Below are 16,132 nucleotides of genomic sequence, written 5' to 3' on the forward strand. Positions count from 1 at the left end.
CTCCTTGTTTGGTGTTTAAATTACAGACCATAATATCACAAATAATGTTTTTTCAAATTGAGACTGTAACAGGAAAAGTTACCGGGAAACTATTGTATGTGCTAGGTCAGGCAGATACAATAGTTTCCCGGTCAAAGAACTTTTAAGAAGTTGATGGTTGCAGATACAATATTTTCACATTATTAAAAAAAGAACAAGAAATTATTGAACGTTTATATAATATTTTTGCAGTAGATGTATGACATTAAAAGGCTTAAGAAAATGCAATAAAACCATTTTTGGTCAAAATGTCAGATACAATAGTTTCCCGGTCAGCCCTCGATATGTACACTTATGGGATATAATGAAGAGTATATTGATAACTGAGATACCATTCATGTGTAAATATTATGATATAGGACTTGTACCGTCCTTCAAATTTAGAGCATGGAATGAAATGGAAATTTACTTGTTCTTTGGGAAATGTCACAAACACTAAATCCACAAAAATAGTCTTCCACAAATATTAATGATTTCAGAGAAAATAGAGTTTGAATAAGAACAGAATTAAAGATTATTTATAATCAACATCTTTTCATGGATCCGCACATCTGACATGTTATCCTAAGTGATTAGTATATTCGATTTAAAGCCCTGCTCTGCGGCTATTCAAATTATATTATGCATATGCAACCCATGATTACAATGATTAGGTAACACATGGTTCGCACAGGTCCTTGAAAGTCCTTGAATTAAATCCTAAGTCCTTGAAAAGTCCTTGATTTTTTTCTTCCAAAAATCCCCTGAAAAAGTACTAGAATTTTGAAAAAAAAGGTAGAAAAGTCCTTAAATTTTGCAAAAAACAGGGGTACAATCGTATTGTAGGGGAAAAATACAAAAAATAAATAATAAATAAGTCAAAACGAGCGAAAAAACGGTATAAAATAAAAATACATGCACACCCACGGAGGGAACGCTAGTTGAACACTGTTTCGGTACGGAAGTTAGATACGGAATAGCGATTTTCACAACGTTAAAATATTATGCGCAACAACAACAATGAGTGGTCCGATAAATAAATGTAGTTTCGCCAATAAATGGCTTACACAGGATGATTATTCATCATGGTTAAAGGAGTTTAAGTCAGACATGCATAAGTGTATGTGATAAACTCATTGATGTCCGAACTATGGGAGAAAGTGCGTTGAAATCACATGCGAAAACAAGAAGTGAAGTCCCTTGAGGACAAATTGAAAACTAGTCTTGAGAGCTTGAAAGACTTATAAGAAACATGTAATAAGTATGTATACAGGCAAATATAGCTCATAAAAGGTAATCCCATTGAAGATCTCATAAAGGTCAAGATATGCTATTGTAGCTTATGGAAAATAAAACTGTTCTGTAACTTTTCTTCTATCAAAATGCCTTATGAAGAGCCTAAATGGTTTTGTAATTTAAGATTTAAAGCGATTAAAATAGTCCTTGAAAATCGATAAAAAGTCCTTGAAAAGTCCTTGATTTTTTTTTTGCCAAGTCCTGTATGAACCATGTAACAGTTAACCACCCCGTGCCACACTTCAGCATGCAAAACCACAGGTATTTTACATAGAATTTATATAAAATAGACTCAATTTTGACAGGCATCACTGTTCATAGTCAGGATTTTCATGCTTTTTCAGTGACAATTTAAGGTTAAAAGGTAGGACTTGAGCAGGTCTTTAAGAGTTCCTGCACAACAAAAACTATAGGAAAATCATTTGGAAGCATAAGAATGCAACCAAGCAAAACAATGACTGAATTAATTGTGGGAGGTAATGAATCACATGTGCAGTGCTTCAGAAAGTATCAGTTTGAGCCGCACCATGAGAAAACCAACAGTATGAGTGCATTTGCGACTAGCATCTGCGCAGTCTGATCAAGATCCATGCTGTTCGCTTTTAAAGCCTGTTGCAATTAGAGAAACCGTTAGCAAACAGCATGGATCCTGACCAGACTGTGTGATTGCGCAGGCTGGTGGCAAATGCACTATGTCGGTTTTCTCATGGTGCGGCTTATTTAAGTTCTGATAGTTCATACAAATCTACAAGATAATCCATTTGGAAGCATAGAATGCAACCAAGCGAAATAATAGCAGGCAACGTTTAATTGAACATGTAATAATTTGATTAAACCTATAATGTACACAAACATATAAAATTCTAAGGGCATAATTATCATGATTACTAGTTTTTGATATATATATATATATATATGTATATTAAGATTGTTTCCTAAAAATTACCAATGTTTCAAGTTAGCAGCAAGACAGTATAATACGACTTCGGCTCTCAAACTTTCTTTTTGATTTAAATTTAATTTTTCCATTTTCAAATGTTTACAATGTATGTACTGGATCTATGTATAGTATTCCAAGACTATTTTAGGATTAGCTTATAGTTTTGCAATATATTATTCGAAAACGCTTATTGTTAATTTTGCATAGCTCTTAATATATAAGTAGCTAATCTATTGTACATACATTCATACATGCATGTTGTTTTATATGTCTATATGATTAAAATAGTCTGTCGTACTCTGGTTTATTTGTTTTGTGAGTATATCAGTTATTGTCAGTGCTTAAGGTTTAAGACCTGTAATACAAGTAGGCAATTTCCACGCAGTTACATATTCCCATAATGTTAGTTTATGCGATAGGTATTTCAACAACAACACGTATTATGTACAGTTTTTTTTTTTATCTCATCAACGTTTCGGCTAACGCCTTCATCAAGATAATACACATGAAATATAAACAACGGACGTGACGTAAAACTGATAACGTAACGTCAAATGGCGGGAAAACGTTAATCAAAATATCAAAATGCAAATACATATAATTATATCTACAAGGCACTATCCTGGCTATGAAAATACCAAAAATTTCCATAAGTAAGATTATATAAAAAAGCGGCGATAGGAAAAAATGGAATAGTTAGTTTGGCACCTTTTGGCCATCACAGAACATTTTCATTACAACCAGAGAATGATGAAATTGTTTACGGAAAATACGTGATAACACCTAGAATGCTGAATATGATTGATTCTGCCTTTGCGACAAGTGTAGATCATGATCAGCCTGCACATCCATGCAGTCTGTTCAAGATCTGTGCTGTCCGCCCTTCATTCAGTATCTTTTTGGTATGCACCCCTTTTAACAGTGGTATTGTCCAAATTGAAAGATGGAAGAGTTCATTATAGAAATTTAGCAGGATAAGGATTAAAATGCCGATTGTTGTTATGGAACTATCATAGTAAAATGAGCGGAGGCGCACCATGAGAAAACCAACATAGTGCGTTTGGGACCAGCATGTATCCAGACAAGCTTGCGCATCCGCGCTGTCTGTTCAGGATACATGCTGTTTGCTTTCAAAACCTATTGCAATTAGAGAACCCGTTAGCTGGTCACAAACGCACTATGTTGGTTTTCTCATGATGCGGGTCAAATTGTTAACAGAAAAAATAGATGAGGATGAAAAAAAAACCAATGTATGCCCAAACAGAATTGGCCACCTCTCTAAGGACGCTCATTAGAAGCATAGAATCTTATTTTGCATGTTTAGGTACACAAGGGTGAACCTCGTGTCAATAAAAATGTACATAGTTTAGAACATTGGAAGGTTATTCCTTACACTGTCATGTCTAGCAATATTTGTATGCAAGGCACTTACTGAATATTTATATATTTTCAGATATCCTACAAGACAGTTCAGCTGACCATGTTGCTACACTTGGATCAAACGTACATATATGTAAACTATGCAGCAAGACGTTCCCTAGCAACTGGCATCTGAAGACTCACATGCGTGTACACACTGGCGAGAAACCCTACGAATGTACCAAGTGTGGTAAACGTTTCAAACAGAAAGGACATCTAAATGGGCACATGATTACACATTTTGAAAAACAGTTGAATTTTTGAATTCATACTTGTGTACATATATTGCATTTTGGTTTTAAATTTGTACTTGTGTTCATGTAAATTGTAATGAAAATTTAAATTTGAACTTGTGTACATAATATATTGTATTGTAATTTGAATTTCATACCTGTGTACATCTATTTTACTGAAGTTAAAATTCAGATGTGTGTACATTCATCGTATTGGGAGATTTAAATTGATACATACACATGGCATTTGAATTTTAAATTCCAAATTTGAGTTTTAATTCATAGTATTGGAAATTTAGATTCATACACATATTGTAGTGAAGTTTTACATGTAAATAATACATATATCGTATTGAAGTTTTCAGTTCATACTTTTGCACAACTATTATATCGCAGTTTTCGGTTCATACTTCTATACAAAATATTGTAATAAAAGAAGTTTTAAATTTATGCTTGCATACATATATACATTGTATTGGAGTTACAAATTTACACTTGTGTGCATATGTAATGTAATGAAGTTATAAATTCATACTTTTGTACATGTATATTGGACTGGATGTCTTAAATTCATCTTTATGTACATATGTATATATTTCATAATAAATTTTGTATAATTATATGCCCAGAAAGCTTTTTCTAATGCAACATGTTTTAAATTGGTTAAAACACATCAGCCTTCCAAACAAGCAGTTGATTACACACAAAGAATCAGCACCATTGCATTTCTATTATTGTTAAATACATTAATAAGAAATTGCCTTTTAGTTTTTATTTATCAAAAAAGTTTTAACAAATGCCCACCTTTTGAAAAATGTAAGCCCCGCCTCTCCCAGAAGAGAAAATGTGGCTTTTAAAAGAGCAAATGTTCTAATGTCACGTCACAATCCACTTCTTACACACTATGGGACGTTTTTAATAGGCATATGATTATACATTATGAAAAAGTAATAAAGTTTCAAAGTCTAATTTTATACATAATATTGTATTGAACCTATATATTGGTATACAAATGGGGATGGGATTTATAAAAGAAAAAATCTTGAGATAGGGGACCAATAATGTCAATGTGCTATTTCTGTGCACTTTCGTATCTATACATGCCCACACATTGATGAAGCTCATTTTAATTCATTACTTTCTGTAAAAACTGAAAAGTCAGAAAACTCTAGTTGAGAATGCTTAACTGTTTGAAAATTGCCAAATGCCATTACTGGTCCTCTGCAAAGTAGAAAAGTCAGCCGCAGTGTTATACAAAACAAAGATCAACATCAAAAACAGTATGACCCAAAATACTTGAAACAGACACAATGTATCTGGTTTTAATTATGATGTTTAAAGCTACATTTCTCCAGATTTGTGTCAGTTTTTTTTCTTCAAAACTTTGAAATTACCTATTTTAGTTAGGACTTGCAATAGAAACCGTACAATTATTGAACTTGACAATTTTCAACATCAAATTTCAGTTGCTTGTCTGTTTCAATTTTTTTGAAATTTTCATATTTATCTTGAGGCATGTCCCGTTTTAGTTTTCTGTTTTCTATTTGTATGATATTTTGTGTTAGAGAATAAAATTAGTTGTTGGAATTATATTGTTTATAATATCTTTCTATCCTCGAAAATAATATGCTTTTTATTTAGTTTTATAGTTTTTTTCCCCTGCCTTTTTTGAAGAAAAAATGGGCAAAGTCAAGGTCACACTTAGAGGTCAAAAGTTAACAGGGTCTGCTTTGTGTCCAGTCCATATCTCTGTCATTCATCAAGGGATTTTAAAGTCACTTGGCACAGATGTTCTCTACAATCAGTTGTTGTGTCATGTGCAAGACCCAGACCCCAAGGTCAAGGTCAAACTTAAAGGTCAAAGGTTAACAGGTCTGTTTTATGTCCAGTCCATATCTCTGTCACAATCATCAAGGGGTTTTAAGATTACTTGGCACACATGTTTCCTGTAATGAGTTGCTGTGTCATGTGCAAGACCCAGACACCTTGCTCCAAGGTCAAGGTCACACTTGGAGGTCACAGGTTTAGAGAATCAGTTTCATGTTCAGCCCGTAAAACTTGAGAATTCATCAAGGGATTTAACAATAACTTGGCACAAATATTCCCCATAATGAGACCTTGTGTCATACAAAATCCGGGCCCCTATCTCAAAGGTCAAGGTCACACTTAGAAGTCAAATGGTAGAATTTTTGGGGGAGCAGGGGATGGGTGTGTGTACTCAGTGACATTTACTTTGCGTTGATGGATATTCAAGTAACTTAACACAAACAGTCACCATAACAAATTAATTTGTTGCATGTAAGACTCAGACTTATAACTCAAGTTCAAGGTCATTTTGAGTTTTTTTGTCTGGTCTGTAACTTTTATGCATGGGTATATTTAAATAACTTGGCATAAATATTCACCATAAAATATGGAATGTTTCTCATTGCAGAGTTGGTGCAGCCGTTCTGCGCTTGCGCGGAATTATTATCAAATGGAACGCACGGCAAAAATACTCATTTTTTTGCATGTCCGCACGCATATAGTGTGTAATGTGCATAATATACTGACTAAAGGTTAGGGTTAGAATCACCATGGTTACAAAATATATACATTTAAGGTATTTTTGTTCAAATTTAGTTAATCCGGTATATACCGGAGTCTGTAATATATCACGGGCGCACCAACTCTGTATTTAGTCACAGCCAAAAATATGCAATTACATTAATTTTGATCTGTACATGTATTTTTTGAATTTCAAAAAGTCGCCTTATCAATGAATTTAATGGGGACTGGGCAGCTTGAGGAACACAGCAAAACAAACAAACAAATAAATAGACTTAAAAACACGTCATTCCTCCTTTACAGTATGATAGCAGTTAAGATTTTATTTGCATTTAGAAAAGAAGCAATAACAGGATTTATCAAGTTGCCATAATAGTCATTACTTGTGTTATTGTTAGGTTAATTTAAACCCTCCCCAAAAATAAAAGCAGTGACACGTGTACCTGTACTATTTTGCAGGTCTTGTAGATGAAGTGGGAAGAGAAGACGCTAACAACAAGAGCCAGAGAAAGTCAGGTGGATCCAGCTCGGGATTTAAATGTCAAGTGTGCAACAGAGAGCTAACAACAGCATGGGGATTAAAGTTACACATGAGAACCCATACTGGAGAGAAGCCCTACCACTGTCGGCATTGTAACAAAAGATTTAACCAGAAAGGAACACTCACAGCACATATGATCACTCATCTAAACAAAGATTTCACTTTTTAAAATAATGTTTTTAACCCTTACCCTGCTAAATTTTTATAATGAACATTCCCATCTTCCAATTTGGAGAGTACCTTTAATTGTTAAAAGGGGTGCATACCAAAATTTAAAAGATACCGACTGAATGGCAAACAGTACAGGTCGCGATCAGACTGCACTGATGGGCAGGCTGATCTTAGTCTGCACTGGTCACAAAGGCAGAATCACTTGCCCCAAGTAGGCTAAGGGTCAATTATGCAATAGATGATTTTGAAAGATTTTAGAAAGTCTTTGCTATCAGCATATTGGATTTTTATGAAAGTGAATATTTTGTAAAAATACATTCCTACTGCATTTGCAGTTTTCAAAATCCCTATTCGATCCCTTCAAAAATTGTCCGAAAGACAGTTTCATTTCCAGTCCCATTTTAATTCTTTTTATTTGAAAAAAAGAATATACAAAATGCCACAGTCAAGTATTAATGGGGTTACAGCAGTTTAATTAAATTACATTAACTGGATTAAATCAAGGTGAGGACATGTTGTTGTGGCAATTGTCATTTTGTTGGTAAATGATTTTTGTCTTTCTGAACAACTTTATGAAAGTCCAATGGATCGAACTCATGCTGACAAAATGAAGGTTACTATGTAACATAAGGATTGTATAATACAGGGACATTGATTTATAATGTGAAATCATTTAATGAAATATGATCATGGCTTTGGCCAAAAGTACTATTTAATGGTGATAGCAATTCATGGCATTCAACTTTCAGACAAAGTATTTCCAAACCATGTAAAATTGCGATACTGTTTGATGTGACACTGTTATATTTGATCAAGTGAAAAGCAGATGGTATTGTTCAATTTTTTTTTGTAATTGCAAAGGCAGCCAGAATCTCGGAAAAGGATATTTGACTTCAGTGAAAATTGTGTGGACATGAGTGTAGGGTTAGCGGATGTTATTTTTTGTGTTTTAACATCTGCAGAATCACAATGGATTGGTTAGTGCCCAAACTCGACAGGGTGAGGGCATCAGTGTTTACCGCGGGAATCTGAAGATATTATAACACGAAATGAACATTGCGTAATGCCATTTTAGTATAAAATGCATTAAAACTAAAAAATGATCAATATATTGGCCCTAAACATTGTTAAATTTCCATGAAATGCATGTGAATGTCTGCGTTGTTTTTTCACGTTGTCGATGACATTACCTTTTGATATGTATCTGTGATGAGGTCATATGTTTACGCTTTGCTATGGAATGTGCATATATAAAAAGGTGTTTTAACAGCACACGAGCGTGAGAATCTCTCCGTTAAAACTAGTGGTAGAGTGCTGGCTTCAAGTGTGGTAGGTTGTTGGTTCACTGCCTGGCTGTGTCCTACCAAAGATCTGAAAACTGGTACTAGTAGCTTCCTAAATTGGTGCTATGCATTAAGAGGACAGTTCTATGACTGTTCAGCCAATTGTTGGTATAATATGATTTGTTGGTGTATCTTGTCACATATCTGTGTTGTGATATTCCAGTTAGGCATTGTGCTCTATGTCATTATAAGACTGAAAAGTTGTTGAAAAAGTCACTAAACCCGAACACACACGTGTAATTGTACAACCTTGAGCTGCTGAGTACATATCTATGTTCCAAAGTACTATGAACACATGGAAGTAAAAATCGGAATAATCTTTTTATTGATTTTCGTGAGGAATAACAGAATATATAAAGGAATTATATAAAAGCGACATGTTAAGCTTTAATAATTACCTATAGATTATTAACTTTGAATCGAGAAATTATATGCACCAGTTCAGGAATGGAAAATGTGTGCGATTTTAGGAGTGGCAGTGCAGTAATATTTTTTGAAAGAACGAGTCCATATTTCTCAATGCAAAACTGGATAATCTTTTTATTACATAATTTATGCATCTACACATATTATTATTGTACAAGTGATGTAAATATTATTGTTTATGATGCAACAGTACGCATTAAAATAATGCAACAATTGACGTTAAACAGCCAATAAGAACTCTTGGTCGTTAGTATGAAAAAATTTTGACGTCTTATATTTGATTGTAATTACTTAGAGACTGAAAGTATTTGTAATAATTACAATTTTGTGGGTGACGTCCACTGTCTGGACAATACTCCAGTGCTAATTTATTGTAAAGATATGTGTTTCATATTTCCCCCCACAAATTTATGACAAATCAGGTTAGGAAAATATATCAAGGTGTGATTTTATGTTGTTTGTTAAAACTTGTGCTTCAAATGTTTGGGTTGTTAGCTCGACTATAAGAAGTATATGAAGAGCTATCCTACTCACCCAGGCGTCCGCGTCCTTCCGCGTCCCCACCTTGGTAAATAAAGTTTTTTTTACTCCTTATCTCTGTAATTACTTGATGGATTTGTTTTAAACTTAAAATAGTTATTCCTTATCACCACCCACATTATGTGGCACAAGAGCCATAACTCTCACACCAATATTTCATGAATTATCTCCCCTTTTTACTAAGAATTTCAGGTTAAAGTTTTGATGCACTTTCACTCTATCTAAATTATTCCAGAACGGATTTGATTCAAACTGAAAGTAGTTGTTCCACATAATCTCCCACATCATATGACACAAGGCCCATAACTCTGATACCAATATTTAATGAATTATCTCCCCTTTTACTTAGAATTTCAGGTTAAAGTTTTGATGCACTTTCACTATATTTCAGTTATTACTAAATGGATTTGATTCAAACTTAAAAATGTTGTTCAACATCATCACTCACATCATATGACACAAGGTGCATAACTCTTACACCAATATTTCATGAATTATCCCCCCTTTTTACTTAGAATTTCAGGTTAAAGTTTTGATACACTTTCAGTCAATCTCAGTTATTACTAAATGGATTTGATTCAAACTTAAAAAAGTTGTTCCACCTTATCACCAACATCGTATGACACAAGGTGCATAACACTGGCACCAGTTCTTCACGAATTATGCCCCCTTTTACTGAGAATTATACTTATATAGTGTTTTGATACACTTTATCTTCGCCTCTCTTATTACTTAATATTTTTATGCCCCCGAAGGGAGGCATATAGTTTTTGAACCGTCTGTCAGTCTGTCGGTCTGTCAGTCTGTCCGCAATTTTCGTATCCGGTCCATATCTTTGTCATCGATGGATGGATTTTCAAATAACTTGGCATGAATGTGTACCACAGTAAGACGACCTGTCGCGCGCAAGACCCAGGTCCGTAGCTCAAAGGTCAAGGTCACACTTAGACGTTAAAGGTCATTTTTCATGATAGTGCATTCGTGTCCGGTCCATATCTTTGTCATCCATGGATGGATTTTCAAATAACTTGGCATGAATGTGTACCACAGTAAGACGACATGTCGCGCGCAAGACCCAGGTCCGTAGCTCAAAGGTCAAGGTCACACTTAGACGTTAAAGGTCAGTTTTCATGATAATGCATTCGTGTCCGGTCTATATCTTTGTCATCCATGGATGGATTTTCAAATAACTTGGCATGAATGTGTACCACAGTAAGACGACGTGTCATGCACAAGACCCAGGTCCGTAGCTCAAAGGTCAAGGTCACACTTAGACGTTAAAGGTCATATTTCATGATAGTGCATTGATGGGCGTGTCCGGTCCATATCTTTGTCATTCATGCATGGATTTTAAAATTACTGGGCATGAATGTGTACCACAGTAAGACGACGTGTCGCGCGCAAGACCCAGGTCCGTAGGTCAAAGGTCCTAAACTCTAACATCGGCCATAACTATTCATTCAAAGTGCCATCGGGGGCATGTGTCATCCTATGGAGACAGCTCTTGTTGATACAGACTCAAGCTATTGTGCAATATCTTCATCCACCATTGGAGTCATTAAACACTCCAGTGACAGCTCCAGCTTCCTCAGTTGCGCCCAGTTTTACTATCTAGCATCGAAATAGTAGAGCGCGCTGTCTCATCTGACAGCTCTTGTTTTTTTTTTTTGTATTTTAGGTAGTGGACGGTAATGACACATAATCTAATTATGCAATTGTTGATGGATGCAAACATGGCTTTCCATAAAAAAAAGGAGAATGCCGAAATCGCAGAGAATACTTATTTTTGCTGATTGTCATTACGGATCCACTACTTTAACTAGAAGGATGAATGTTATCTTACTTATATAATTTGCTATGTGAATAAATAAGTGCTTGTTAACTTGTTTATGTGTCTTTATTTGGCTAAGATTAGTTATATATTTACATGTTTTCTGATATACCTGTAGATAATTTTTTAATGCGTTTTCTTTCATATTTCAGATACTTCTGCTAGGATTCAACAAAACAAGTATAGTCGTGAATATATGAACAGCCGGAATGTCATGTCCAAGGGGAGACAGTTTCACAAAACGCCCGACAGTGGAACAAGTGGCAGCGGGTTTGTCTGTCGTGTGTGTAACAAGGAATTAACCACAAGCTGGGGATTGCAGTTACACATGAGAACTCATACTGGGGAGAAGCCGTACTGTTGTAACGTCTGTAACAAACGCTTTGCTGTGAAAAGCAATCTGAAAGCTCATATGGTTACACATGTGAACACTTTCAACTTTTAAAACTATATTTACTATTGGTAATTGTGTTCCCATTTTATACATGTATGAAATATGCTATATACTTAAAAATCATCAATATTTGCGTGGGATGGATTTTTGTGGATTCAGTAATAAATTTGTAACTCTATGAAAAAGCCATTTGACCAAAATCACAACATTTTATGCCCAGGAAATTAAATTATTTCACTGTAATGCATTCTAGGGCAAAGCAAAAGTTGTATTTAAGTACTGAACAGTATAGTACTGAGAAAAAGTTTTTTTTAGTAATGAAAAATTACCATGAAAATCAACCTGAATGGGATGGTAAATGGCTGTCAGATATTATGTATTCTATTGTTTAAATGTTCAATTTTATTGATTTTCAGTGTTGCCCAAATGACATGCTGTACTTAAATACTTAAATGTCTTCCCAATTTCAACTATAACTTGTAAAGTTTTATTTGTATTTGTGTTTGCTTAGCTATTAGGATGGTAGATGTATATGTGTTGCAGAAGTAATCATGCTTTACATGGGCATCAGCCAGTAAAATGTACATAATTTGCTTCCCATATATGAACAGTCGCCCCTCTAAAAAAAAAAAATGCTACAGCTTTGAAACTTTCCACACTTGTTTATCATCATTAGGGGACTACCTGGTATGTAGGCCAAGAACCATAACTCGCGTTTGCATTTTGTCAGAATTATGGCCATTTTTGTACATAGAAAATTTCAGTTTCTGGTAAATTTTTGTTTAGGTCACCTTTTCTCAAAAACTATAAATGCTACAGCTTTGAAACATTACACTTCTGTGTATCATTATTAGGAAACTATGTAGGCCAAGACACATAACTCTGATGTGCATTTTGTTAGAATCATGGCCCTTTTTGTAATTAGGAAATTTGAGTTTCTTGGTTAAATTTTTGTGTAGGTCACCTTTTCTCAAGAAGTTTAATAGCTACAGCTTTGAAACTTTGCACACTTGTTTATAATCATTATGGGCTATGTAGTTTTAGAACCATAACTCTAACATGCATTTTGTCAGAATTATGGACTTTTTTTTATTCTTAGAAAATCTGAACTATAACTCTTTTTTTACATAATATCCAGCACTTGCAGACAAACAATGGCACCTGCAGGCAGTGCTCTTGTTTTAGTTGTCGGCATTATTTTGGTTACATTCGGTAAAATTAATTCATTGAAAGCTTAATTTATAGCTATATTCACTTACAATATCTGAAACCCTCCTCAGTTTTTGAAAAAAAGATAAATCCACCCCAAACTCCCCCGTCGTAGAGGTGTTTAATGGGATAGGTTGTATAAGCAGTATTTTGGGAGTGGAAAAAACTACTTGTATATATTGTCTTGTGAAGTATATTAATATTATTCAGTGTAAGAAAATAAAGATTCTTTTCAAGGTCATGATTGTGTTCATTTATTATTTAGAAGAACTTAACCCAATATGTAATTCCTTTGATCTTTTCCAGTCGATAAACATAGAGTATCTGCATGACTGTGTAGTTTAAAACTGGCAGTTTTTAGTTGCAATTTGTCCTGTTCACTTTTGATAACAATATTACTTTTCCATTTCAGGGAGATCGCAAAAAAATCCAAAAGTTTTGATCTGCACGTACTGTGGCCAGAATTTCTTCTATCAGTCAGTTTTAAGGAAGCATCTGTTGGTTCATACTGGAGTTAAACCTTACAAGTGTACAGTCTGCGGAATGGCATCGGCCAGGAAGGAAAACATCAAAGCACACATGGTCGCTGCTCATCCAGAACATTTTACAAGATTAAAACAACTTTAGGGATTCCGAGGTGTTGCATGTATTTTTTTTGAGTTCATACCCTGTTATATTGTTAGTCAGTAAAAGCATTGCAAAGTGAGGTTTGAAATTCAAGAATTTAAAATGATCGTGTTGCAATGTGAAGTCTGAAAAATCAAGAATCAAATTCAGCACGGTGTCATTGATTGCCATGACTGTGAGAAACAAAAATCTACATCAACATTTGCATAGCAGTACGACATCTGACAAGCACAGAAATGTTATACATTCACATAGTGATTTGACAGCTGTCTCAGAAACTGCGATATTGGATATTTTTGTTCTTTTACAGATATATTTAATAGTGCACTATTCAGAAAAGTACCTTTTAGGATAGTAAGGAAAAAATTACTTGTCTGTCGAAAAATGAAACCATTGGTCAGTAGTAGTTGATATTAACAGTGTTATCATTTTGAGAGGAACAAAGTTATTGTTCGGATATGAACGTTTTTTGTTTGATGCAAATCTTACCGTTTGAGCATGAACAACTTGATCGCTAGGATTTGAACAATGCTGCAATTTTGGCATAAACAGTGCCATCATTTGGATATAAACGACGTTTCAGGAACTGTGTTCTAAGAATATTTGCAGGATTTTTTTCCATAATGGAGTTAATTGTCTTAAGGTTTATGTAGAGTGTTATGTTTATATTACAAACCTTTCATCGTCATAGTATGTACACATCAAATTGACAGAAAAAAAATAGAGGCTTTCTTGACAGATTAAAATGTTTGGGAATATAAATTTTTCCTCTCTGTATGTCCAAGATCTATTTTGTGGAAGAGGACATAGTTTTTTGTTTTAATTGTACAGTTTTTAAAATTGTGTGTCTAGTTTATTTAAATAGGTAGTAACAGCAGTTGAAGTTGATGAAAATGCATTTTAGATACGGTATATTCCCTTATTAATGCACCAGTCATGTTACATTTTGTAAAAGGGGGACACTTATTTTGGCCCCAGTTTGTTTGTTTTTGAGTTTGGTTGGGGTTGGATAAATAGATAAATTATGAGAGGGCGTTAATTAGGGTATATACAGTATACAGCATTATTTTTGTTATTTTGACAGTTCTACTTTCGCTTTAAACTTCTTTGTGACAGGTGCTACCTTGAAAAACAGCTTTTGTTTGTAAGATGATGCTTCAATAAGACAGACTCCTTTAAATTGCTTCAAAATTGGCAGTATTTTTAGCCAATCTGATTTTTTGGGGGAAAAAAAGATGAGTTATTGTCATCATTTGATCGGTGTTGGCGTTGCCTGATTAAGTTTTATGTTTAGGTCAGCTTTTCTCCTAAACTATTTAAAGCTATTGCTTTAAAACTTGCAACACTTGTTCACCATCAATAGTTGATTCTGTACAGCAAGAAACATAACTCCACCCTGCCTTTTGCAAGAAGTATGTCCCCTTTTTGACTTAGAAAATATCAATTTTCTTGGTTAAGTTTTATGTTTAGGTCAAAGCTATTCCTTTAAAACTTAGAGCAGTTATTTGCCATTAAAAGCTGACTTTGCACAGCAAGTACCGTAACTCTACATTACTTTTTGCAAGAATTATGGCCCCTTTTGGATTTAGAAAAATCATGGGTAGGACAATATTTCTAATAATACAGAGGCAGAAAAAATCAGATGAGAGTCTGCACCAGCAAGACGGTGCTGTTGTTTTACTTTGGGTCAATGACATCAACTCACTTATTAGACAAGGCAAAACATTAAGTCTGATTTTTAAGGAGAAACATCTTGTCATTGAGTAAATAAGGTACTGTAAGTACAGTGATAATGTTTTGGGTTTTTTTGGACACAAAATTGGATGGGTAACCACTTTGCATATCACTTGTCATTGTAGGCTGTTTTGTTTGCAACCGCAAGAAGGGACGCCCTTTTGCTATTCAGTTGTCTTTTAATGGTTTTTGTTACAGTCAAAACGTAGAGGCCATTTTGGTATTGTCTTTTAATGGTTTTTGTTTGCAGCCAAAACATGGAATTCAAACCATTTTGTTATTTAGTTGTCTTTTTTGTTTGCAGTGTCATTCTTTCCCACGGTTTTGATGTTTCAAGATGAGTCCAAAAATGAATCAAAGTTTTACAAATTTCATTTTGAATAAAATAATGTAAAGTTATGTTTTGAGTTTTATTGAAACATGTCATTCCCATTAGCACACAGTTAAAGATTTTTCTCTGCTTTTTGATAGATAAGGAGTACTTCTGTAGGCCTAAATAACGTCATTCATTGATTATTCCAAAATTTTCAGTGACTAAATAATACATTTCCAAGTTTGGGACTAAAGTGAAACTTCCACAGGATATCAATAATTATCTTAACCAACAAAAATTGTACTTTGAGCATCATGCAGACAAATATGACTGGAAAATAAATTTGTTTATTTCTAGTGTTCTTTTAGGAGCAATGAAAAATCTTTCTTTCAGATGCATCCACACCCCCCCCCCCCCCCCCCCCCACAACCCCCTCAAAAAAAAATAAAATAAAAGTAAATAAATAAAAATGTTGCAGATTTCTTATTTTCACTGTATATATGACTTCCATTGTAATTACATTTTGTTGTGAAGTTGATTTTAGGAATAT

At 34.2% G+C, this 16,132-nt stretch overlaps 1 protein-coding gene across 11 annotated transcripts in view; it reads left to right on the forward strand.

Annotated features, from left to right (window-relative positions):
* LOC123540568 (zinc finger and SCAN domain-containing protein 12-like) overlaps positions 1 to 16,132 on the forward strand; it is a 125,530-nt gene that overhangs the window by 79,772 nt on the left and 29,626 nt on the right. Inside the window, exons 5-6 of one of the 11 annotated variants that reach the window (XM_053526241.1) lie at positions 11,458 to 11,767; positions 13,321 to 13,339. The exons of 6 other annotated variants lie outside the window; for them this stretch is intronic. In XM_053526241.1, the coding sequence (XP_053382216.1) occupies positions 11,458 to 11,750 (293 nt within the window). In that variant the 3' untranslated portion in view covers positions 11,751 to 11,767; positions 13,321 to 13,339. Of the gene's footprint in view, positions 1 to 3,707; positions 4,144 to 6,912; positions 11,357 to 11,457; positions 13,157 to 13,320; positions 15,669 to 16,132 lie in introns of those variants that run through there. 4 more of the 11 variants (XM_045325696.2, XM_045325676.2, XM_053526242.1 and 1 more) reach the window with 4 other exon arrangements.

The sequence above is a fragment of the Mercenaria mercenaria genome, chromosome 16 (assembly GCF_021730395.1).
Source record: "Mercenaria mercenaria strain notata chromosome 16, MADL_Memer_1, whole genome shotgun sequence".
In the NCBI taxonomy this organism is placed as follows: domain Eukaryota; kingdom Metazoa; phylum Mollusca; class Bivalvia; order Venerida; family Veneridae; genus Mercenaria; species Mercenaria mercenaria.